The following is a 24207-nucleotide window of genomic DNA, read 5'->3' as shown; positions in this document are numbered from 1 at the left end:
AAATAAGCACCGATTTAAGTGGGTTGTTTGCACTGTTCGCGAGCTCTACTGACACGCGGTGACCCGCAATTGATTTGTTTTTTAATTATTATTTTTTTTTTAATCAGACAAAAAAAAATAAGCACCCTCAAATGGGTTTCATGGGTTAAAGATGCTCTTAGGAGGCAAACCGTCTCCTTTCCCTGCATTGAATAACTTTTGTGTTGGCTACATCGTATAAGTTTGCTAGATACATTTTTTTTGTTTCATTCAACCTCCAATGCAGGATATTGAGAAAATGCAATTTAAAACGGAGCAGTTCCAAAGTAGAGCTTTAATGTTATTTATTTTTCTCATATGATATATAGATAAATATCTAAACCTAGATTTATACTCCTGTTATTTTTCTCTTATATCAAGATTTTTTTTTAACTTTTTTCTTTATTTTTCTTTATTTTTTTATTTCTCTTTACATCAAGATTTGAACAATTGTTTTTGTAAATTTAAGGTGAAGTATAAATTCCATAACAATATTTGTACCATTATTACTCCTAATTTAGTAGTATAGACTATTTAATAAGCTGGTATATTTTATAATTATTTAGTCAACAGTTTGTTATATTATTAAATAAGCTGATATAAAATGGAAATTGAGACAAACAATTTTAAGGTGAAGTATAAATTCCATAATAATTTGTACCAGTATTACTCCTTATTTAGTAATATATACTATTTTTATAAGCTGATATATTTTGTAATTATTTGGTCAACATTTTGTTAAATTATTAAATAAGCTGATATAAAATAGACATCACAAAGTACAGCATCTATATTTAAATCTCGACGACTGAAGTGGCCCGTAATCTCTCATTACCATTACCTACTTCCTAACTCACCATATGTCTTTCTCTTCATAGGAGTATCTCTTACACGCTTTATCCTAGAAGTGATCAATATTTTATTCATTCTTTTTCCATTTGAAAAGATGATTTCTTGGCTTAGCAAATATTTCATCATCATCCTCTTCACACTGATTTTCCATGGGCGTCTTGGATTTTCAGACAACAATAAACTCCACGAGGCTGAAGGTAATCTTAAAACACTTCAAAGTCCCCCTTCTCTTTAATGGTTTCCAACTGAGATTCTTCCTTTGTCTCTCATCTCTCGTACGTTTATGTGTATTCATCTCTATCACCTTCTTGATATTTCTTGAAATTTTAAAACCAAAGCACTTTCATAATGTTTTTTGTTTTGTTTTTGTAAATTGAAAATGGGAAGTGAGAGCACTAGAGGAGATAGGGAAGAAGCTAGGGAAGAAAGACTGGGACTTCAACAAAGATCCATGTAGTGGTCAAGGCAACTGGGTGGTTACCACTTACACATCCAAAGAGTTTGAGAGTAATATCACTTGCGATTGCTCCTTTCTTCCTCTGAACTCATCTTGCCATGTCATCAGAATGTAAGGCCTCTTCTTCCTCCTACTCCTCCTCACCTTATCTTCTAGTATATTTTTTTACCCATTTTTTGGTTCACAAATATATCTTTAGTCTAATAATGATGTCGGTACCGAGTCATGTACTTGGGTACTGATCATCGGTAATAAACAAGGGAATATGAATATTCTACGGTAAAAATCACTTTCTCATGAATAGTGTTTAGGAATTGCATCCGTACATTTATTATTTACATTTTAAAACAAAAAATAAAGAAAACAAAAGCTAACAAGAGTAGTGACAATGTTTATGGTCACAAAACGCACTAACTACTTTCTTGGTGAGTAGGTCGTAGGTTTAATTATGTTTTCATTAACTACACGACGCACGCGCTTTAGTGATAGCCGCTAACTATACCATGTTCTACCAACTTGCTAAATTAAAGTCTTATCGTTTTAGCAAGATAACAGGATTTAAAGCATTTTTTTCCCAGAAAAAAACAGGATTCAAAGCATATCGTTTTTAGGATGATTAAGAGAACTAATTCAAGAATAGTTTTAGTATGGTGGATGTATAAAACACTTGTGAAACTACAGAAGATTTAGAAAGCTTAGTAGTTTGGTTTGTCTCTTTGTGACGACAAGTTTATTTGCCAAGCTGTACATGGCAGCTGATCATTGACTGATCCGTTGACTATATATATAGGCTATAAGATTCAAAATAACGCGTTTACTTTTGATTTTGTTTTATCATAACTAGAGATTTGCGCGGACTTAATAAATCGGCAAAGACAAAAACATTCCAACAATTCAATGAACTTACCTCCAAAAGTAAATTTGATTAGTTTATTTTGTTGCCTCATGAATCTTTTTAAACATATGTTTTTAATTGAGATTTTATAAATTAACATTACTAATTAGTAAAAATCATTACTTTAATGTTTATTACAAAACAAATTTTAGTCAGAGTGTCTGCAATCTAAGGGAGTTGTCAGAAATCTACTTGCCATTATGTTAAAATGAAACTAAATTTAATTTAAACAAATTGTCTAAGGGTATGACTAGTTTCTTTGCGGATGGTAGCGGTTGTTGCCGTTTTGCAACAATCACTCAAACCGTTCTAAACCGCTTTAAACTGCTTCAAACCGCTCTAAACCTCATAAATTTAAAAGCTGGTTTGAGCTAGCGTTTGCGGTTGCAGGCGGTTGCGGGATGATAATTTGTTTTTTAAAACGATATAAATACAAAAAAATAAATAAAAATTAATTGGAATTATAAAATACTAAAATATATTTATTATATTTTAATTAATATTATAACAGTTTAAAATAAAAATATTTTCTATAATTTTTAAAAATTTAAAACTATAACTTTCTAAATATAATTTTTATATTTATTGTAATATTATAATTTTTATATTTATTGTAATATTATAATTTTTATATTTATTGTAATATTATAATTTTTGATATTTTATAATTATATAAAATGTAAATATTGTTAATTTTTTTTTTAACTGATGCTGCATTTGGTAGTTAACCAGTCATAGATATCCCGCAAACGCACCAATTTCTAACCGCATAAATAGTCGTACAAATTTTTTAAAACCGCTAGAAACCACAACCAACCGCAAACTCCCGCAACCGCAATCGTAACCGTTGCGTTTGAACCAATCAGACCCTAAGTAGATGAAATGTGAAAACAATGGCTGCACTAGTTTAGTAGATGTTGTAAACCAGTGGAGTATGATTTTAAAATAATTACTCTCTTTCTAAATAGTTGTACTTAAAACACAAATATTAAAAAAGTTATAAATTTTTTTAAAGTCATTTGATACATAATTAGATATTACTAACCAACCATAAGTAAGTTCTATAATTTGATTGATCACACTGTAATTAATAAAAGTAAAATTTATATAGAATTGTGAAAACTATTTATATTTTGAAATATTTGTTTTTCTTTCTAAAACTACTCATAATATGAAAGAGAGAGAGTATAAAACATCACAAAATTTATTAAAAAGCTTAAATAACAAACTTTTATGAAAAAACAAACAAACTAGTTTTCCTTTTTATGTATACATTTTTTAGTCTAATGTTTTATTACGTAAAAGATTTTTCCCACAAAGTTTTTGAGAAGTTACTCTTTCGCCCCAGAACTTATAGTTCCTTACAAAAAGATCTTCTCATTATCAGTTGTCACAATAACGAGATTATTTATGGTTTAGTCTGTGGGTAAATCGAAATCACATATCCGGTTTATTGTGCTCTGTTTTGGCAGAGCTCTGAAGTCGCAGAACTTAACAGGCGTTGTCCCTCCTGAGTTCTCCAAGCTTCGTCACCTCAAAGTTTTGTACGTCATCAAAGCAAAACAAATGAGTTTAGATTTTTCATACTTTCTTACAGTTTTAGTAGATATAATTGGTTCTTAAGACATACAAATCTGGTGCAGAGACCTTAGCCGTAACTATCTGACTGGTTCCATTCCAAAGGAATGGGCTTCTATGCGCCTAGAAGATTTGTAAGATACTATACTCTATATTACTTTAAGATTATGTAATGATTTTAAAATATAAACCATTTCTATGGTTTTGTAATAACAGTTGTCTTTGTGGGATTTGATGATGTGAAATACACAGATCTTTCATGGGGAACAGATTGTCTGGTCCATTCCCCAAAGTCCTAACTCGCCTTACAACGCTCAGAAACTTGTACGTTGTTACACCTCTTACACTTGTTCTGAGTCAGTATTAGAACTGGTCATGCTTAAAAAATCATAATAATCATTCCTTTATGATTCTAAAGTGTTTCAGAATGATCTATGTATTTGAACTTACGCAGGAGTCTCGAAGGAAATCTGTTTTCAGGACAAATCCCTCCTGAGATTAAAAGGATGATTCATTTGGAGAGACTGTAAAGTTTCTTTTCTCTCATATAGACATAGAACAACAACCTTAGAATTGATAACCAATTGTAACGTAGGCTAATATATTATCATCTTCTCTGGTTTTTGCATCAGTCATCTTCCTTCAAATGCTTTCACTGGCCCGTTGCCTGAAGAACTTGCACTGCTCCAGAACTTGACTGATATGTAAGATAATTTAGACTTATTAACATGGTTTGTACGACAAAACAACAAATAATAAACATAGTCTTTGTTGGATAATCTCTAGTTATATCTTAAATGATTGTATTTTTGTGATCGTAGGAGGATAAGTGACAATAACTTCACTGGCCGGATACCAGATTTTATCGGCAATTGGACAAGTATAATGAAACTGTAAGAGTTTACTTCCTTCTCCATAAGCACTTTTGCATGTCCTCAAGGAAATACATACAAAACCATACAAGTTTTCATTTTGTAGGCAGTTGCATGGTTCAGGTTTGGATGGTCCGATACCTTCTAGTATTTCAGCCTTAACCAGCCTGACCGACCTGTAAGCCATTGACAAAACCAACTTCGGTTTCCTCGTGAAACATTCATCATCATAGTTTTTATTTTGGTGGATTATGATTGGCAGGAGAATTAGCGATTTAGGAGGCAAACCGTCTCCTTTCCCTCCATTGAATAACTTGGACTCTATCAAGACACTGTGAGTTAAAAACAATACAACATTTGTGATGTCTACTTAGTATAAGTTTTGCTAGCAACCTTATTTTATTCAACTTCCAATGCAGGATACTGAGAAAATGCAATTTAAATGGTGAAATTCCAAAGTATATTGGGAAGCTGAAGAAGCTTAAAACACTGTAAGTCATGTTCATACGTTGACCAAAGTAGACCTTCAATATTATTTATATTTTCATGAGATTGAAGTCTCTGTTTACTATGTAGTGACCTCAGCTTCAACCAGCTAACTGGTGAGATTCCTTCAACGTTTGAAAATATGAAGAAAGCCGATTTCATGTAAGTGCGTGCGTCAGTTCACTAAGGAAAAAAAAGAAGAAAAATAGCTTTTAATATTCTTCCTAATCACGAAAGCTTTTCTAAATCTTCTCTTTCAGTTATTTGACAGGAAACAAGCTGACAGGAGCTATTCCAAGCTACTTCGTTAATAAAAACAAAAACGTGTACGTTATCCCTCTGCTAAATCTCAGTTTCACCACTTAGCACAGGTTTTAAAAACTGTATTTGTTCTTCTTGATATGTGCAGTGACGTTTCTTACAACAACTTCACCGATGCAAGTACAATTACCGGGAGTAAATGCAGCGATGTTACCTCGTAAGTGTACTCCTATATTCAGAATACTTTGCTCATTCGTTAGCAGAAATAACAAATGCTTTGCTTCATTTCCTAGTAATTGGGTGGAAAGCTTCTCCACGGGGAATAAATCGTAAGAAACCGTCTCTCTCTCTCTCTGTAGTGCATTTTTAATCATATATTTAGTGAACTGAAAGAAAACATTCTCTTTGTTTGATGTTTCAGACGCAAGGAATCATCATGTTACCTTCATCACATCCCTTGTCGACTTCCTAAGAGAGATCGTAAGCAAAATTTTTAACACTTGAAGTAAATGCGGATCAGGTCTAATGTTCTTGATTAAAATTTGATTTTTTTTTTTTTTAATTTGTAGATAAGTATAATTTGTACATAAACTGTGGAGGAGGAGAACTTAAAGTGGATAAAGGAACAACATATGAAGCTGACCAAAACTCCAAAGGTCCTTCTATGTTCTTCAGTGTCAATCACTGGGCGTATAGCAGCACTGGGAACTTCATGGACAATGATGATGATGCTGATGATTACATTGTACAGAACACATCCAGATTATCAATTAATGCTTCCTCTCTCAGCTTTGGACTTTACCGGACAGCTAGAGTCTCTCCGTCATCGCTAACTTACTATGGACTCTGCCTTGGAAATGGTAACTACACTGTACACCTCCACTTCGCTGAGATCATCTTTACCGATGACAAGACTCTTTACAGCCTCGGCGAACGTTTGTTTGATATTTATCTTCAGGTATGTCTGTGGAACTCTAGGTAGACAAAAATGTAAACCATGACATATAGTGTTCTTACTCATTTCTCTGAACACAGGATAAGTTGGTCATTAAGAACTTCAACATTCAAGAAGCAGCTGGTGGATCCGGTAAGCCAGTCATAAAATCCTTTCCGGTAAATGTAACGGACCACAATGTGAAGATTGGCTTGCGGTGGGCTGGGAAAGGGACAACAGGCATTCCAATTAGAGGAGTTTATGGTCCTATGATATCAGCTATATCAGTGGAACCAAGTAAGTTTTTTTCTTACTTGCATTTTTAAAATGGATGATTGAATCTCATAGTCGCTTGTTTCAGATTTCAAACCTCCGGTGTATCATGACAAAAAAGAGATCATACTAAAAGCTGGGATACCTGTTGCAGCAGCACTTCTTTTATTGCTCATATTTGGTATATTCTTAAAGAAAAGACGTGACAAAAATGCTATTGACAAAGGTTATAAGCTTTGGTTTTCTCATGATATTTTTTTTATGTGTTCCCATGTCTGAAGAATACTTATATATTGATTTGTCTATGACTGAACAGAGCTAAGGAATTTAGATCTTCAAACCGGAAGTTTCACTCTGCGACAGATAAAAGCAGCCACTGATAATTTCGATGCAACATTGAAGATTGGTGAAGGTGGATTTGGCTCTGTTTACAAGGTAATAATTCACTTGTGTTCTTCAACTTTCTTATGAAAAGTTTCACAGTAAAACTAGAAGGTGGTCCCATTTCTTGGTGCAGGGTGTATTGTCAGAAGGAAAACTGATTGCAGTCAAGCAATTGTCTGCAAAATCAAGGCAGGGAAACCGCGAGTTTGTAAATGAGATAGGAATGATCTCAGCTCTACAACATCCAAATCTCGTGAAGCTATACGGTTGTTGTGTTGAAGGAAACCAATTGATATTGGTGTATGAGTATTTGGAGAACAACTGTCTATCTCGTGCTCTCTTTGGTACGTTTAATTTTTTTTTTTATCCCGAGTTTGCTACTGAACCATGCATGCTCTAAATCTCTGTGAGCTTTTGTAGGAAAGGATGTGAATGCTAGGCTGAAACTAGACTGGTCAACGAGGAAGAAGATTTGTTTGGGGATAGCTAAAGGACTTACATTTCTCCACGAAGAGTCTAGGATAAAGATTGTACACAGAGATATAAAGGCGAGCAACGTGTTACTCGATAAGGACCTCAACGCCAAGATCTCCGACTTTGGTTTGGCGAAGCTGAACGATGATGGAAACACTCACATCAGCACTCGTATTGCAGGAACTGTGTAAGTCTCTCTTTTTACTCGTAAATACTCTTTAAGGATACTTTTTTTTTTTGATATTTTGTATTTGTATTGCAGAGGTTATATGGCTCCAGAATATGCCATGCGTGGTTACTTGACTGAGAAAGCAGATGTTTATAGCTTTGGCGTCGTTGCACTCGAGATCGTAAGTGGGAAGAGTAACACAAACTTTAGGCCAAGCGAGGAGTTCGTTTACCTTCTTGATTGGGTAAAACATTCTCATCTCTTTCATCCACTCAAAGAATATCTTTTTTTTTTTTTTTTCACTCAAAGAATATCATAAACCAAAGTATGTAACGTTGTTGCATTCAAATACATGCAGGCTTACGTTTTGCAAGAGAAGGGATGTTTACTAGAGCTGGTTGATCCGACGTTAGCCTCTGATTACTCAGAAGAAGAAGCCATGCTGATGTTGAACGTGGCTTTGATGTGCACCAACGCGTCGCCGACGCTGAGACCTACGATGTCTCAAGTGGTGAGTCTGTTAGAGGGAAAGACAGCGATGCAAGAGTTGCTGTCGGATCCTAGCTTCTCAACGGTTAACCCGAAGCTTAAAGCATTGAGGAACCATTTTTGGCAGAACGAGCTTAGCCGAACGCTTAGCTTCTCTACTACAAGCGGGCCTCATACTGCCTCCGTCAATTCACAACTTGATGCTGAGGAGAAGACTGGACTTTTGGATTAATTAACCTCTTATTATGTTCCAATTTCTAAGTGAGAGATTTGTAGGAGTGGTGAAGTTTTTATTTATACTTTTTAAGTGTATATATAATCAAAGACGTAATATCTCCAAACCGTAAAAATGTTCTGACCTTTAAAGTTTTCCAGGTGGATTCAGTAATTTGGATTTTGTACAAATCAATCTTCATTGGTAAATTATATATAAGATTTCCGGTGATTTGAGATTTCTACATTATCATCTTGGTGTTGTTAATGGAATAAAATAAATCATAATATCAAAGTATATATGCTTTTTATTTAGATTTAATAAGATACTAGATTCCGATCCGCGCAACCGCGCGAGTTTTTGTTTTCATTTATTTTTATATAAATATTATGTTTTCTATTCTAAATTGGTATATATTATAATATATATGTGTCTATCAATTTTTAAAACATAATAAGTTTATTGTATATTTTTTTCATTAAATAGATTGTTTCAAACTTTCACATGTATTTGTATCTTCTTCTATATATATATATATTTTTGGATTATTATTTCATTATTAAAATCGTAACTATATATATAAATATTAGTAAAATATTGTGTTATTGTCATATTCAAAGATATTGTAACATTTCACAAATTTAGAAAGTTTTTAAAAAATTAATTTTTTCGCTTCATAGATTTATATTATCGAGTAAATAATTAAACATTTAGTTTTTGTTTAATTTTTAAAATAAAATATATAGTTTAAAATTTGTTTTTATTGGTTTAAGGTAGTACAGGTTAATCATTGTTAGATAATATGATTTTTGTTATTTAAAATAAAAATCTTTATAATTTTAAAAGTTAACATCGATAAATATTTAAATATTTAGCATATAGAAGTATAGTATTACAATCTTAAATTATATTTATTTAATTTATACTATCTATAAATCCAAAGTATCATCTATTGTTTAAATCCAATTATTGATAGCCCAATTAAAATTTCTGGTTGGCCCAAAATTTAAATGATAAGATTAAATATTAAATATAACATGACTTTCTAGTAATATGTATATTTTTTAAAAAAATCACACATGAATCAAAGTTGTGACTTCTGTTTTAATATATAAGATATGTTGCTTTCATCCACTCAATAAGTGTAAACTCAATGACCAGTGTAACTTTGTTGCATTCAAATATATGTTGCTTTCATCCACTCAATAAGTGCAACAATGCGTTAGAAGCGCTAAGGGCATCTGCATCGCTGGAAACCCACTTGGGGTTTCAGATTTTTAATTTTTTCTTTTTTATTTTTTTTTTTTAAAAAAAAGATTTTTAATTTTTCTTTTTTATCTTTTTTATCTTTTAGAAAAAAAAAAAAAAAAAAGAATCAATCGCGGGCCGCCACATGTCAGTGGAGTCCGCAAAAATCACAAAAACCCAAAAGAAATCCATCCTTATCTCATAGTTTTCCTTACCGATTTTCTTCCTTTGTGCGGGGTCCACGCCTGAAAATCCTTCTAAAGACTCCGCGATGCACATGGTCTAAGACCTACAATGTCTCAAGTGAAAGGCCGGCCCAGAGGATAAACCACCAAACCATCGTTTAAGGCATATATAATATAAAAGTGCAATAACATATTTATTACTAAAAGTTCTTTAAACAATAACAACGTTTTATAAATAGTATTATTATTATACATACAAATTATGTTTACATATAAATTTAATAAAATTAGATAAAAATATAAGTAAAAATTATATAAAATAGAAGTAAAGTATTAGTTTTAAATGAAAATTTTGTATTAACAATTGATTTTAGTAAATTGTGCGTGATTATGATCAAAAATGTTCGCGGTAATATTAATATATATTATACAATCACTTCATAAAATTATCTGTAATAATCATTAGTAAAGTTAAATTAGTTTAGAAAAATTTGTGTGAAATTTTATATTTTATATATTTATATATATGATATTAGGAAAAAATCTATAAAATATGTTGTTAGAATTAAAATTATCTTTTAAAATAATATAAAAGTATGCTGATGATTACATTGTACAGAACACTTCCAGATTATCAGTTAATGCTTTCTCTCCCAGCTTTGGGCTTTACAGGACAGCTAAGGTCTCTCACTCATCGCTAACTTACTATGGACTTTGCCTTGTAAATGGTAACTACACTGTACATCTTCATTTTGCTGAGATCATCTTTACCGATGACAAGACACTTTACAGCCTTGGCTAACACTTGTTCGATATTTATCTTAAGGTACATATATGGAATTCAGTAGAAAAATGTAAACCATAACATATTTTACCTTATTCTTACTCATTTCTCTGAACACATGATAAGTTAGTGATTAGGAACTTCAATATTCAAGAACTAGCTGGTGGATCCGGTAAGCCAGTTATAAAATTGTTTCATGTAAATGTAATGGACCACAATCCACAATGCGAAGATTGGTTTGCGGTGGGCTTGGAAAGGGACAACATGCATTCCAATAACAGTGGAACCAAGTAAGTTTGTTCTTACTTGCATATTTAAATGAATCATGGAATCTCATAGATAACGGTGTGTCTTTGCTCGTGTCAGATTTTAAACCTCCGGTGTATCATGACAAGAAAGAGATCATACTTAAAGAAGGGATATCAAATATATACAAATTATGTTTACATATACACTTTAATAAAATTATATAAGATATAAGTATAAATTATATAAAATATAAGTAAAAATATATAAAATATAAGTAAAGTTATATAAATTATAAGTAAAAATTATATAAAATATTATTTTTAAATATGAAATTTTGTATTAACAATTTATTTTAGTAAATTGTTACCAAAATGTTGGTGATAATATCAACAAATATTGCTATACAATTAACTAGCGCTGGGCAAAATATCCGGAACCGAAGAACCGACCCGAAACCGAAATCAGGGTCCCGAATCCGATCAGACCCGGGGTAAATAACCGAATGGATCCTAAACTGATGTATCCAAAGAACCGATACCCAACACGATCCGAACCAAGAACCAAATGAGTATCCAAAGATATCCGAAATGTAAATATATATATTTACAAATATTATGTATAATTATATGTATAATTATTTTAATAATTTAAATTATAAATTATATATATTAGTTATTTTCAATATTTTGTGTATTTTCAGATAAAATATGATAGTTTGGATAGAAATACTCAAACAAACCGTATCTAATGAATATTTTTGGTTATTTTTGGTAGTACATATGGGTAGTTTGGATACAAAATACCAAACCGAATCAGGTAATATGGTAACATTGGATACTATTATCCGAACCCGTTTCAGATACATTGGTTATTCGGTTCTTTTCAGGTTCTTTTACATCAGAACCAATCCACCCGGATCCGGGAAGACCCGAATCGAACCCAACCCAAAATTTTGTAATACCCGAACATGACCTAATTTTGAAACCCGAAAAACCCGATACCCGAAAGAACCGACCCATATCCGAACGGGTACCCGAATGCCCATGCATACAATTAACTTCATAAAATTATCTTTAATAATTATTATAGAGTTGAATTAGTTTTATAAAAATTTATGTGAAATTTAACATTTAATCAGAAAAAATAATATAAAATATTTTGTCAAAAATTTACTTAGGACATCTAAAAATATTGGACTGAGACTGTTCAAGTGGTGAGTCTGTTAGAAGGAAAGACAGCGATGCAAGAGTTGTTGTCGGATTCTAGCTTCTCGACGGTTAACCCGGAGCTTAAAGGCTTGAGGAACCATTTTTGGCAGAATGAGCTGAGCAGAACGCTTAGCTTCTCCACAAGGGGCCATCTTCTGTCAATTCACAACTTGATGCTGAGGAGCAGACTGAACTATTGGATTAATTAGCATCTTGTTACGTTCCAAATTCTAAGTGAGAGATTTGTAGGATTGGTGAAGTTTTTATTTATACTTGTAAGTGTATATATAACCAAGACATTCTATCTCCAAACCGTAAGATGAAAATAGATTGAACACAAAACCAAGCGAAAGACTAGTAAATGTTGAATCGTACAAAGTATGAAGTCTCTTAATATCATGTGGAAGAGAAGTAAAACAAAGTCAATTACACACACTGTGATTCTGGTTCAAGATTTATAACCTTTCACTATATGTTTTTGGAACTTTGTAGCACTATTTGGACTGGTTCCAACTGGAATGTGTAGATATGGATTATCTTCACGTGTGAGGTATATGTGTGTAATTGAAATTAATTGATTAAGGAGTAAGCTTTTTGCACAGATAGAAAAAGCTTAAGAGAGGAAAAGCTGAGGGGGGGACGGTGCAATTAATTGACAAGGAATCAGATTCCTACACCACTAATGTTCTTGCTTTTTGTTTCCTGTCCTTATCATTTCTTCCACGTTTTATTTCTATTATTGCCATTAATTAATTAAATCAAACATTTGATTCTTCATTTAGTTAACGATAACATATACTGCAAACCTTAAAAAATAGCCTGGAAAACCAGTAAACATTCGACTAATTTTGGAGAGTGAGTCGTCCGCAAACTCAGCACGGTTGAAACATCCTGTAAACAAAGCTCATATATATGCTCAAGTGAACAAATGGTTCATCATACACAGTGTGTTTGCATGGAATCTAGCCCAAGTCTTTAACAACTAACAAGACGTGCCTGTAGCTCTAGAGGCAATATTTCACTGAGTAACCATGCGCTTGTTCTGACTAATATACTTTACCCCTATATTGTATTATTCATTCTGGGAGTTTTTTTCCCCCTAAATTGTGTACCGTACGGTTATGTGAAGACAATATTATGCATGTTTAGCAAAAAAGGATCGAGAATCTTGTGTATAGCTTTTGCTACTTTGCAATAGAATTATTGGCGTGGGTGAGCGGCATACCTGACTTACAATTGTATAGCATTAACATCAAAAGGATCCATAAAAGTGAATTAGGACCATTCAAGACGTTGGTTAATACCGTATCCATGATGCGAACAATTGTACTGTACTTAAGCATATGAATATAGAAGAATTGAGCCTTATCCCAACTAATTTATACTATATATGTTTCCATATTCCAAGTCAGAACTCTATATACGTGTTAACCATGCCGCTATATAAACAAACAAGTGACTCTTGAGATTCTTTTGTCTCATTTTTACTAAGCATTTGCGATGAAAACTAATTACATATGACGTTTAATTTTAAAGCGAAAATTTCTAAAATAACAATTTATATTCAAATGGATGGATAACATGGTTTTATATTTAGAACTGACATACTATTATGTTCTCTGATTTTCTTTTTCTTAAAGTAGAAAACTAGAGATCCTTAGACCATATAATTGACATCAGGGCATCCACAACGCAGTTCCTTAGCATATGGTCTTTACCGAAAAAATAATAAAATATTGCGTGGATCCCATTGTTTTCTAAAAAACGAATCCTTAAAGTTGTTATATAAGGACTGATCTTCACTTGTTTTTTTGCACTGTTCGCGGACTCCACTGACACGTAGCGGCCCGCGATTGATTCGATTTTTAATTTTTTTTTATCGACAAAAAAAAAAATTAAGAAAAAAGTTTCCTATGAAACCGTGCCGGAGCTCTCAGCGATAATCATGGTCTCATATCACACAACTAAGTTTACATGGAACACATTAACACATTTTCCGAGAAAATGCCGGGAAAAGTAACTTGATCCAATTTAAAGGGCGAAAGAAGAAGAAGAAAGCTAAAGAGTATACATAATGGTTTGGTATATGAAAAGGTCGTCTTCGTGATGGATTCATGCATGAACGTCCTTTTATTATTTTCCTTTTTTGGTTATTGCGGAAAACTATCTTAAGATTAATTCGCGGTGGAGAGTTTTGCCCCACTCGAAGCAGTGTGTTATAATAATGTTGCAAGTAGGCTATCTTTGGCGGTCCCTTTCTGAAAAAGAGGTTTCGTATAAACGAAACGAGTGATGACGTTAAAGAAAAACGAAACGAGTAATCAATGAAGAGATAAGAGAAAGCTTAAAAGGAAAAAGGAAAGAGTAGAGAAAATGTAGAGACAAACTGCAAAATGTAAAGCTCTTTTAACAAGTTGTACGTTTTGCTACATAATATTTTGGTCCAATGTATAAAAGTTGTAGTCGCAAACGAACGACTCTTTTCACTTTGATTACCATGGGTATGCTGGATTCTCTGGACCTCCAGAAACAACCTCATCTTCGAGAACAGAAGATTCTCACCTGAGGAAACAGCCACAAAAGGATTAGAACTAGCGAGAGAATGGAACCTAGCACAAAACAAAGAGAAAGCACCAAAGGAGGTACCCAAGATCACGCACCAAAGGAATCAACAAAAGGACGTGGGCCTAGACAGCAACGAGACCATCAGATGCACAACAGATGCGGCTTGGGAAAAAGACACCCAACGGGCAGGCTTGGCTTGGACTTTCGAAGGACAAGGACTCCCAGATCGGCTCCAAGGCTCCGCGATCCAACACTCCGTCAGCTCACCACTGATTGCTGAAGCAGTAGCGATGCGATCAGCACTAAGGAAGGCCCTGGCTTTGGGTTTCCACAAGATCAAGGCCTTCACCGATAACCTAACGCTCGTCAGAGCAATCAACAGCAACCTCCAGAGAAAATAAATCGTCGGCATCATCCACGATATACGCATGATTTCCTCTGAATTTGCATCTATCTCTATCTCTCATATTCCTAGATCCGAAAACTTTCGTTCGGATTCTTTAGCTAAGGCGACCCTTCGATCGTCTCTTTGTTTCAACTCAGCTTTAGTGTTGTAATTGGGCCAGGCCCAGACTTCTAGTTTTCTAATGAAAGTATTAAGTGAACAAAAAAAAAAAATTTCTACAAGAAGATCGGTTATGTTGTATTTTCTTCTAGTATTTAAGTTTTATTAAAATGTGTACAGGAAAAATCGTAAAAACAAATGAGTTTCCATCAATTCAAATTTTTGGTAGTGAATGCGTAGTCCTTATACTATATTATTATTAACAAAACATTCACTACGTAATAAACACACTGGAAACGATAAGATAAAATACACTTTTCACTGAGATCTATGGACTCTCAACAACTGATAAAAGCCCTATCCTCAAAGGACCCGAACCCTGAGATCTACGGAATTGTCTCAGACACCCTGGTTTTAGCTTCGTCTTTTGATTATGTCTCTTTTGAATGGTTGCTTAAAGCACAAAACAAAATAGCTGATGCTTTAGCAAAACAGACTCTGTATTCTGCCTGCCCTGTAACCCCTCTAATTGACTCTCCTCTAACTGACTCTGAGGTTTAATATATTAATGAAAGTTTGTGTTTCAAAAAAAAAATTACACTTTTCACTTTTAATTAATCGTCAAGTTGTAACAAATCATTTAAAAATGCTCTAGGACGTTAATTACACCACAACCAGTTTAGTTTGCCCATATTCTTAAACATAACTTGCCTTGTAATCACCGTTCAGCACTCCCCTAGTTCTCTTGGGTAAAGATCGTACATGTAGAAGGAAGAACATATATACATATAACTATATTTCTCTTTAGCTACCTCGTGTAACTATTTGATGGGAACAAGAACATGCTTTTTCTTTCATGCATATAATTGAGTATATACTTTTTATATATAACTTTGCTATAATTACAAATACGGTTATATTCGATTAAATTATATTTCTCTCCACCACGATTAAATAGTCTGATAATCTTTCTATACAACTATATATGATGTAGTTTCAAATATTTCTTCCTCTATATATAAATTTATTCAATAGAGGTCTGGGAGAAGAACCTAATCTTATAGGCGAAGAAATGTCCCACTCAAACCCTAAAAAAAGGAATCACAAATAAAAATTACACATGGATGAACTATGGACGCGTATACACATGAGAAGATGAGAGTGGGAGTTATACAAATGTATAGAAATCATAAAAAGAACCGATTCCTTTTCTTTTTATCGTTAAAAAAGCATTTTCTTTCCTTTAGTCTGTCTTTGTTCTCCTTCTCTCTTCTCACTTTCCTTTTTATTTTATTTTATACTCTCTTCGCATTTCTCTTTGGTCGTCTTGCTTCCTCTCTTTCGTTTTGCCCTTTTATTTTTTTTGATTCCCCCACCAAAATTCTCCTTGTAGTTCTTTCCTGTAAAGATCCATCAAACTTTATTAAAGAAGGAAGAAGAAATATATACTAAAGGGTATAGAAGAACAATGGTTTTCTCATCCGATTGGTCACAGGTTTCACTTCTTTGATCTTCCATTACTAAATGTTCTCTGTCTCTCTCTCTCTCTCTTTTTTTTTTTTTTTTTGCAATTTCTCTCTTAAATACTTCATTCTTCATTGATGTTTTGATTCGTTTTAGTAATAATTTTGATTCATTTATAAAAGATATTCATATTCTCTTCTTCTTTTCTATAACCAGCTTTCTTTAAAATCCCAACATCTATATATATATATATATATGGTATTTCTTGCTTTATAAATACAGATTATACCAGTATTAAATTTGGGCTTTCTTGGTTCTTGACTTCGTCTTTCATTTATTTAGATTTCTTTGAATTTTTTTTCAGCCTACGAACTCGAATCATCAACAGCATCAGCTACACGAAAATGGAAGTTTAGTGAGTGGCCACGGACTTCTTTCTCACCAACTTCAACCTTACCCACCAAACCCTAACCCTAACTACCACCATGCCGCTGCCTCCAGTGGTCTTCCAGCGAGGCTTGGTGGATCCATGGCTGAGAGAGCGAGGCAGGCCAAAGCTCCTCCGCCTGAGGGAGCCCGAAAGTGTCCTCGATGCGACTCCCTCAACACCAAGTTCTGTTACTACAATAACTACAACCTCACTCAGCCTCGCTACTTCTGCAAGGGTTGCCGTCGTTACTGGACACATGGCGGCGCTCAGAGGAACGTCCCCGTGGGCGGAGGCAGCCGGAGGAATAGCAAAAAGGGCAAAAATGGTAATTCAAAATCTTCTTCTTCTTCGTCCAAACAGTCTTCTTCCACGGTCAACGCTCCAAGTTCTAACTCAGGACAGCTGAAGACAAACCATCAGTTCCCGTTTTTACCAACTCTTCACAATCTCACTCAACTCGGAGGTATCGGTTTAAATTTAGCTGCAACTAATGGCAATTATTGCCAAGCTCACCAGATTGGTCCGAGTTTAATGAACGATCTAGGGTTTCTTCATGTCGGAAATGGACGAACCGGAAACATTCATGACAACAACAATAACAGCGGTGAAAACAACCTAATGGCTGCTGCTGGATCAATGAATCAGTTCACTCTCTTCGATCCAGCAACTGGCCTACACGCTTTCCAGAACGAGAGCAATATAGGAAACAATTTTGGAATATCTTTTTCCTCTACTTCCATGGTTGATTCTAGGGCTTACCAGACAACCCCAGTGAAGATGGAAGAACAACCCAGTTTGGTTAACTTGTCTAGACCGGTCTCTAGTTTGACGCCTCCGGGGAATCAAACAAACCAGTACTTTTGGACCAATTCGGATTTATCGGGTCCTTCTTCTAAAGATCATCACCAACTCTTGTGAGATTTTGTGTGTTTGTTAATGTATGTTTACGACGTGGAGGTTGATTTAAATGACTACGAACGGTCATGATCAAATGCATGCAGAGTACGTGTGTGGGACAATGATCGTGGAGAAGTAATGATACAAACTAAAAGGTGTCTTAGTAAGAGTTGGTGGTTCTACAACTTAATCAGGTGTGTCATATAATTTCTTTGTATTGTGTGTGTTTTATGGTTAATCTGATTCTCAAGTTACTATGTCTTTCAACGAATTCATGTCGTGTGTGTAACAGTCCAATTTATTTACTTTCAAAAACCTTAAATCTCATGGAATATATATAGGCTCCAACTGGAATGGATGTTTTTGGAATAAAAACTTCCGGAATGCTTAATTCCTATGCATTCCAAAAATTGTTCACCATTTACAAAAGAAAAATGGAAAGGGTATTCCATTCAATTCCACAACATTCCATATTATTCCAAATAAAATTTTAACTATCATTTGAAAAATCATTCCAAATCAAAAATGTTCATGAACAAATGGAATGCTGATTCCATTCCACAAAATTCCATAAATAATGATTCCTATCATTCCATATATTCTTTTTATTTGTCACCAGTTACACCCATAATGTTTACAGCTATTTCTAATTTATACTCAGTTACCGTTTATGGCTGTAGATGTCTGCCTGATCCCAAACCGAGTAGTGAACATTACTAATGATTTATCATTTATTGATTGTAAATCTCAAACAGACTGTATAGTAAAAGCTAAGGATAATTCATAAAGTAAAAAAGGGGTTGCTGACAAAAGAACTTGGATCATACAAATCCGTGTCTCGCTGGATGCTGCGTTATAAAACTCCCAAAATACTCTTTTCTCATATTTTAAGGAGCTTCTTTTTCTTTTGCAGTCTTCTTGTACGAATCTGTGTGTCAGTCTGTTTTGTGTGGGTGCATGATCCTCTTAAATCTTTTGCAAACATGTATATATCTCTCCCTATATATAAACATTAATACTATAAATGAAGTATAAACTTTCTGCATGGATTAAAAGCCACTTACGTATAGTTTAATTGACTACCCATAATTGATTTACTGTAATAAAGAGTAACTAGCCAGGAAACAGGCGAGTATATATCTATTCCTTCTAATCAGTATACGTGAATGGTAGAGTCTAATGTTAGTTTGGATGTTGCATTTGAACTAAAGGATCTGAAACTTATATAACACCGCGTTAGTAAAAATTTTTTTTGAAACCCACCGTGTTAGTAGTTTGTAATGAAAACAATAATTTTCCAATGATGCAAAATATAAAACGATAGTAACAAAAAGTGGAGAATATAATGGAGAAAACGTTAAACCAAGATTGACACGGAAAACATGCATGCAGAGATTTGTATGTCCTGACCTGGAGGACCACCACATAACTTTTAATTTATGATAGTCCCACTTCTTAACGGTAGGGTTAAAACACTTGTGAAATGCTTTTTTGACTACCTTTTTCTTTTACTGGTGACTGTTTTCCTAAAATTAAACTGTACATAAAAAGTATACACGACATGATATAAGACTGTTTTTATGTTTGTAAACTAGTGCTTCGAAACTATTTTAGCAGAAAACTCTTGTAGTTTTGAGCAAACAAGATAAGAGAATGATATAAATAACATACTAGATTTTCTATACTAAAGCACTTGATTTTCTTATGAGTCCCTATGATACTAGAATCACTCAACTCCCCATTAAGCCACCAATCTCTCTTCTGACTTTCAACTGTTCCAGAAGAAATTCTAGCGTTCCTTATACATCAGATTCAGAATGGGGCCTTGATTATTATCAGCATACACATCCACGAATGTAAGTACATTTAGTATTTACGCATTTGATTTCTCTTTTGTCGTACTTCCAAAGTCAGTTTTCTAACGAGTTGGCAATATAATATGAATAGCCTGGAGACAGAAATTTAGAAATGTATAGAACTAGGATGATGATACTATTTACGTGAATTTAACAAAATGATGAACCGTCCATGCTAGGATTATGATGAATCCGATTGACGTGTGAGTGGTAATAGATCTTAGATACAAAATCAATGCTTTGGAAGTTTAGGAACACAGCCCTTGTTAATGTGGTTCGATTCTTCTTTAGGTTTAAGAGTGGGGGAGTTGAGATAAGGAGGGTAAGAATATAAAGGACAAATAAATTGCATTAAACATAAAATTCTAAATTAATGAATACCAAGTTCCCTGTAATGCAAGAAACAGTACAGAAAGAAACAAATAAGAAGCCATAGAATTTGAAGAAAAACAAAAAAAACAGAGAGAGGTTGTGAATTAAATGCGAGGGAAAGTGAATAACTACTCTCGAACCACAAACTGCTACTTCTACTCATATCTCAGAATTTCAATTCCTTCATTTACTTCTCTATTTCACATACAGTTAGCAGTTGGAAAAAACTTACAATTTAAAGAACGAAATCTTTGACCACTAATTTAAGACACTAGAATCTTCTCTTCACCTATATGAGTTGTCAAAACTTTATATCCCATAGACTATATTTACGAAGTGATTTTGCTACATGTCCTTTCTACGATCAATTTCACAAAACAAATATGACATGGCTAATGAAATTGATAACATGTCTTATAGCTTAATATGACATGGACAATTGCATTTAATTTTAATTTATATTTTTGGTAAACTTTTTAAAATATGGTAATAACTCATATATTACATTTAATGTCAATTTATATTTTTGAAATTTTTTTTAGAATATGGGAATAACTCATAAATCATCATTAAAATAAATATATTCAAATATGTCATTATAAATTTTGAAATATAATTTAATTATATATTTTTAAATTATACAATTTTATTACTAAATTTTTCAAAAATGCATACAATTTTTTTAGAAAATTATAAAAATTTAATCGTAAAATCATTATTTTCTTATATATCTACAAATTTTATAAATATTGTTTAATTTTAATTTTTGGTAATTATGCAATTTTTACAAATTTATTTAATATATTTAATTAAAATAAATAGATAGAAAAATCTATCTAAGATTATAATTTCAAATATATACATGCATATTCTTAAATATAATTTTTATATTTAATTAAATCAAATTTATATTAAAATATTGATACGAAAAAAAAATTTTACAATATTAATAAAATTTTATTTTAAAATATAATTTATATTTATCTGTTAAAAAATATTTTAAATTTTTTTACTGGTGCAGGGTGCAGGAAGACACCTAGTATATATATATATATATATATATATATATATATATATATATATATTATTTCCTGATTGTCAACATTATACTACATGATTGAGACACTACAACAGGGTTTTGTTTTTTTATTATACACATGATTTCCACATTCTTCCTTCTAGAGAGATCACTACTATTGAAACATCATCATGGTATCGTCTACGTTCACCTTGTGGTATCTCCAGCAACTCATGGAAATCCATACCTACAATTTTTTTTTTAAAAATAACATCAATTTGAGACCAAACTGTTTAACTAAAACAGAGTTTGGAACATAACACACAATGTAAGAGAATTTTCATCACCATACCAGCTTTCTTAGCAGCTCTGAACAAAAGCTCTTGTACAAGGTGCTGAGCAGGGTCCCCTTCAGGCTGCAATGTGATGAATAGCTCAACCTCTGAAACCGCTTCTTCGTTTGTGAAGTATTGGTATAGACCATCTGATGATAGTATTAGAAACTTGTCCTTGGATCCTAATCTGTGATGGTAGAGAGACGGTAAGCAGTTGATGTAAGGAGACTCCCCTATGTAATCAATTTGGAACATCTCAAGAAGCGCATTGTTCCATTTAGGCTGCAAAGAAAATAACATAACAAAAAACAAATTAGATTCAGATCACACATAGTCAAAATCTCATGAACCTGAAGTGTGATGAATACCTGCTTTAAGAAACCGGCACCAAATGCTCTTGTGACCTTCAAGGAGCCTTTAACTCGTTCATTACTCACTGCACTAGCATCATCCGGATGCTCGTTTCTTATTCTTTCAACTTCCTAATAACCATAAGAACATAACACAATCAGAACCTGTATGAGAAGCATTGACCAATCTAATGCAATTGTTTGCTCATTTACCTCTTCTACATCTGTGCTGTGATCAACAGTGAGCTGAAAAGCCGATAAGTTTGCGACTTCGTGATCTCCCTCGCAACCTCTCAAATCATTCTTCATCGTTTCTTCATTGATCCGCTTCAAGTCCTGTCTTATCTTAGCTAACCAGTACTCTTGTTCCGACTTCTGACCAAGCACAACTCTACTATCGCCAACATTCATCACATAGATATCTTCACCTTTCATAAGCATCACCAGAACACAAGAACCCATCAAAGCTAGCTCAGGGTTCTCCTCCAGCATCTTATCAGCAGTATCTAGATACGCTTCTTCCGTCTTCCTCAGAGCTAGCGACAATGCTTTTAAAACATCCGAATGGTTCGTCAACTGATCCGAGTCCGACCCACTTCTCCTATTATTGATCTGTTCCTTTAATCTACGGTCAAGATCTTTCTTCTCCCGATCCCACTCACATCTCCACCGTCCCTCACATTGATCATTATCAACTCTGTCTGAACACGACTCGTCAAGACAAGATCTGTCTAGATCCTGAGGCTTTGGATCGTCCCATAACAAACCTTTAAGCTCACGATGAAGCGTAGGGTACAGATGAGAGAGTAAATAATCCGTCGCATCCGGACCGTTGAACCCGTCGTATATTCCGACGAAAAGCCACCCGTGCTCCTCCGAAACGACGACGTGTACTCGATCCTCGCCTGCTTTCCCCTGAGCCCACTGAAGGTTCTGGCTCTCGAGCGAAACGTCGTCGTCCAACGTCCCCTCGCTGCTAAAGTTCAAGCTATTAACCGTGAGATTATTCTCGTTGTGGCTCTTGCTGCTCTCGGACTCTTTAACGGACTTGACCGGAGCCACGATCGAGTTCTGCCCGCGAGACACCGTCCTCGAGATCGCGCGGCGGAGGATCCGAACCAACGACCGTTTTCTCGACCCGACCCGTAACGCTAACCCGTGGGAGAAGCTACGCTGGAAGCGGTGATGATGATCGGAGCTGGGCTGCTTTTCGAGCGGGCCGGAGAAAAGCCCGCCGCGGTCCAGCGGGCCCGATAGGAACCCTCTCTCGATCGGACCCGAGAGGAAGCCTCTTTCGATCGGACCGGAGCCCAAGACGACCGGACCACCACCGCCGCCGCCGCCGCCGGAGCTTTTGGGGATGGGCTGGAGAGGGATGGAAGGAAACGACGTCGTGCTCTCGAACGCGGCAGCTCTGTCGATGTGGCCGTAGGGGTCGTAGAGAGAGGTGGAGAGGGGAGTGGCGGCGTTGGCGCTGACGGAGGCGCCGGAGATCGTTCGGAACATGGTGGTCTCTTCCACCTCCGAGTGGACTTTTGAGCAAGTGATGAGGGTCGGTTCGGGTCGGACGTAGCAGAAGGAATGGCCTAAGCCTTCGTCTAGAGGATCAGTAGGAGGTGGAACTGAGATGTGTTTCTGTCGGAAACGATCTCCGCTGCCTGTGAAACATGTACTCAGTTTTGTCGCTCCGTTACCCATCAAGATTAAATTTTCAAAAATCAAGTTGAGAAATTCAAATTGGTATTAGAAATTTAGAATTGAAGTTGCTCAATTCATGGCAGAAAACAGAGGAAGAAAAAGATGAGAAAGAGAGAGAGAGAGATAGTTGACTTATGTGCCTAGAGTAAACCAATTATGAATTATCAGATGAAAGGAATATAAAAGAAACAAAAATATATAAGAGATATTATTCGTTTTTTGTCTGATAAATCCTGGAAATAAAAAGTTTTTTTTATTGTCAACAGAAGTAGATAAAAGCTATAAATAAAGTCTGACGTCAAAAACAAGTAAATGAAATCTTATAAACTACTTGTAAACAAAGGGAGAAGCGTTGACTAAAAGGAGTCCTAAACTCAGGGGTTTCTATTCTAATTGGGAAATACGCAACGACGAGATAAGGACCACTCTCAGTTTAAACCGCATCCTGGTACACGCGCTCGTTCCTGGACAAGTCAAAGACGGTGTCTTTCCTCGTGCGTGTGAAGAACTTCCATTGCAAGTAAAACGCACAAGAGACGTGCTTAGCTGCGGAAAACTAGGAATAAGAGACATTTGTATAAAAACAAAAACTCTTCAAATGTCAACAGAGCCACCAATATTTACCTTTGTTTTCGCTTCTGCAATTGCTGTTGGATCTCGTGTAGTATAGAGCATCATACGGGCTAA

At 34.4% G+C, this 24207-nt stretch overlaps 3 protein-coding genes across 6 annotated transcripts; 2 read left to right on the top strand and 1 right to left on the bottom strand.

The window, feature by feature from the left end:
* Window positions 1–806: 806 nt before the first annotated feature.
* On the top strand, window positions 807–8587 carry LOC106415878 (probable LRR receptor-like serine/threonine-protein kinase At1g07650). 2 transcript variants are annotated; one of them, XM_013856692.3, is made up of 24 exons: window positions 807–1067; window positions 1258–1438; window positions 3695–3766; window positions 3866–3934; window positions 4053–4124; window positions 4255–4326; window positions 4433–4504; window positions 4622–4693; window positions 4779–4850; window positions 4935–5006; window positions 5092–5163; window positions 5249–5320; window positions 5419–5484; window positions 5568–5636; window positions 5713–5748; window positions 5841–5899; window positions 5989–6377; window positions 6455–6650; window positions 6715–6852; window positions 6943–7061; window positions 7144–7354; window positions 7431–7671; window positions 7747–7897; window positions 8012–8587. In XM_013856692.3, exons 1-24 carry the CDS (start codon window positions 965–967, stop codon window positions 8372–8374), a joined length of 3039 nt encoding a protein of 1012 aa, XP_013712146.2. In that variant the 5' UTR covers window positions 807–964; the 3' UTR covers window positions 8375–8587. The 2 variants fall into 2 exon arrangements, with proteins under 2 accessions (XP_013712146.2, XP_048613834.1); XM_048757877.1 differs by lacking the exons at window positions 807–1067; window positions 1258–1438 and having other exon boundaries at window positions 4017–4124.
* A 7709-nt stretch (window positions 8588–16296) lies between these two features.
* On the top strand, window positions 16297–20191 carry LOC106412103 (dof zinc finger protein DOF1.1). Of its 3 annotated transcripts, none has more exons than XM_013852994.3 (2): window positions 16297–16595; window positions 16929–18218. In XM_013852994.3, exons 1-2 carry the CDS (start codon window positions 16569–16571, stop codon window positions 17910–17912), a joined length of 1011 nt encoding a protein of 336 aa, XP_013708448.2. In that variant the 5' UTR covers window positions 16297–16568; the 3' UTR covers window positions 17913–18218. The 3 variants fall into 3 exon arrangements, 2 of the variants coding, with proteins under 2 accessions (XP_013708448.2, XP_048613833.1); XM_048757876.1 differs by lacking the exon at window positions 16297–16595 and adding an exon at window positions 16597–16626; XR_007323695.1 differs by lacking the exon at window positions 16297–16595 and adding an exon at window positions 18647–20191 and having other exon boundaries at window positions 16662–18085.
* A 992-nt stretch (window positions 20192–21183) lies between these two features.
* On the bottom strand, window positions 21184–23885 carry LOC125587422 (probable protein phosphatase 2C 4). Its single transcript, XM_048757873.1, has 4 exons — window positions 22036–23885; window positions 21841–21954; window positions 21490–21754; window positions 21184–21384 (listed from the first exon to the last, which is right to left on the bottom strand). Exons 1-4 carry the CDS (start codon window positions 23518–23520, stop codon window positions 21269–21271), a joined length of 1980 nt encoding a protein of 659 aa, XP_048613830.1. The 5' UTR covers window positions 23521–23885; the 3' UTR covers window positions 21184–21268.
* Between the last annotated feature and the right edge of the window lie 322 nt (window positions 23886–24207).

Source organism: Brassica napus, chromosome C5 (genome assembly GCF_020379485.1).
Source record: "Brassica napus cultivar Da-Ae chromosome C5, Da-Ae, whole genome shotgun sequence".
Classification (NCBI taxonomy): Eukaryota; Viridiplantae; Streptophyta; class Magnoliopsida; order Brassicales; family Brassicaceae; genus Brassica; species Brassica napus.
Note: the sequence above shows the minus strand (reverse complement) of the source record. Positions and strands in the feature narration are given on the sequence as shown.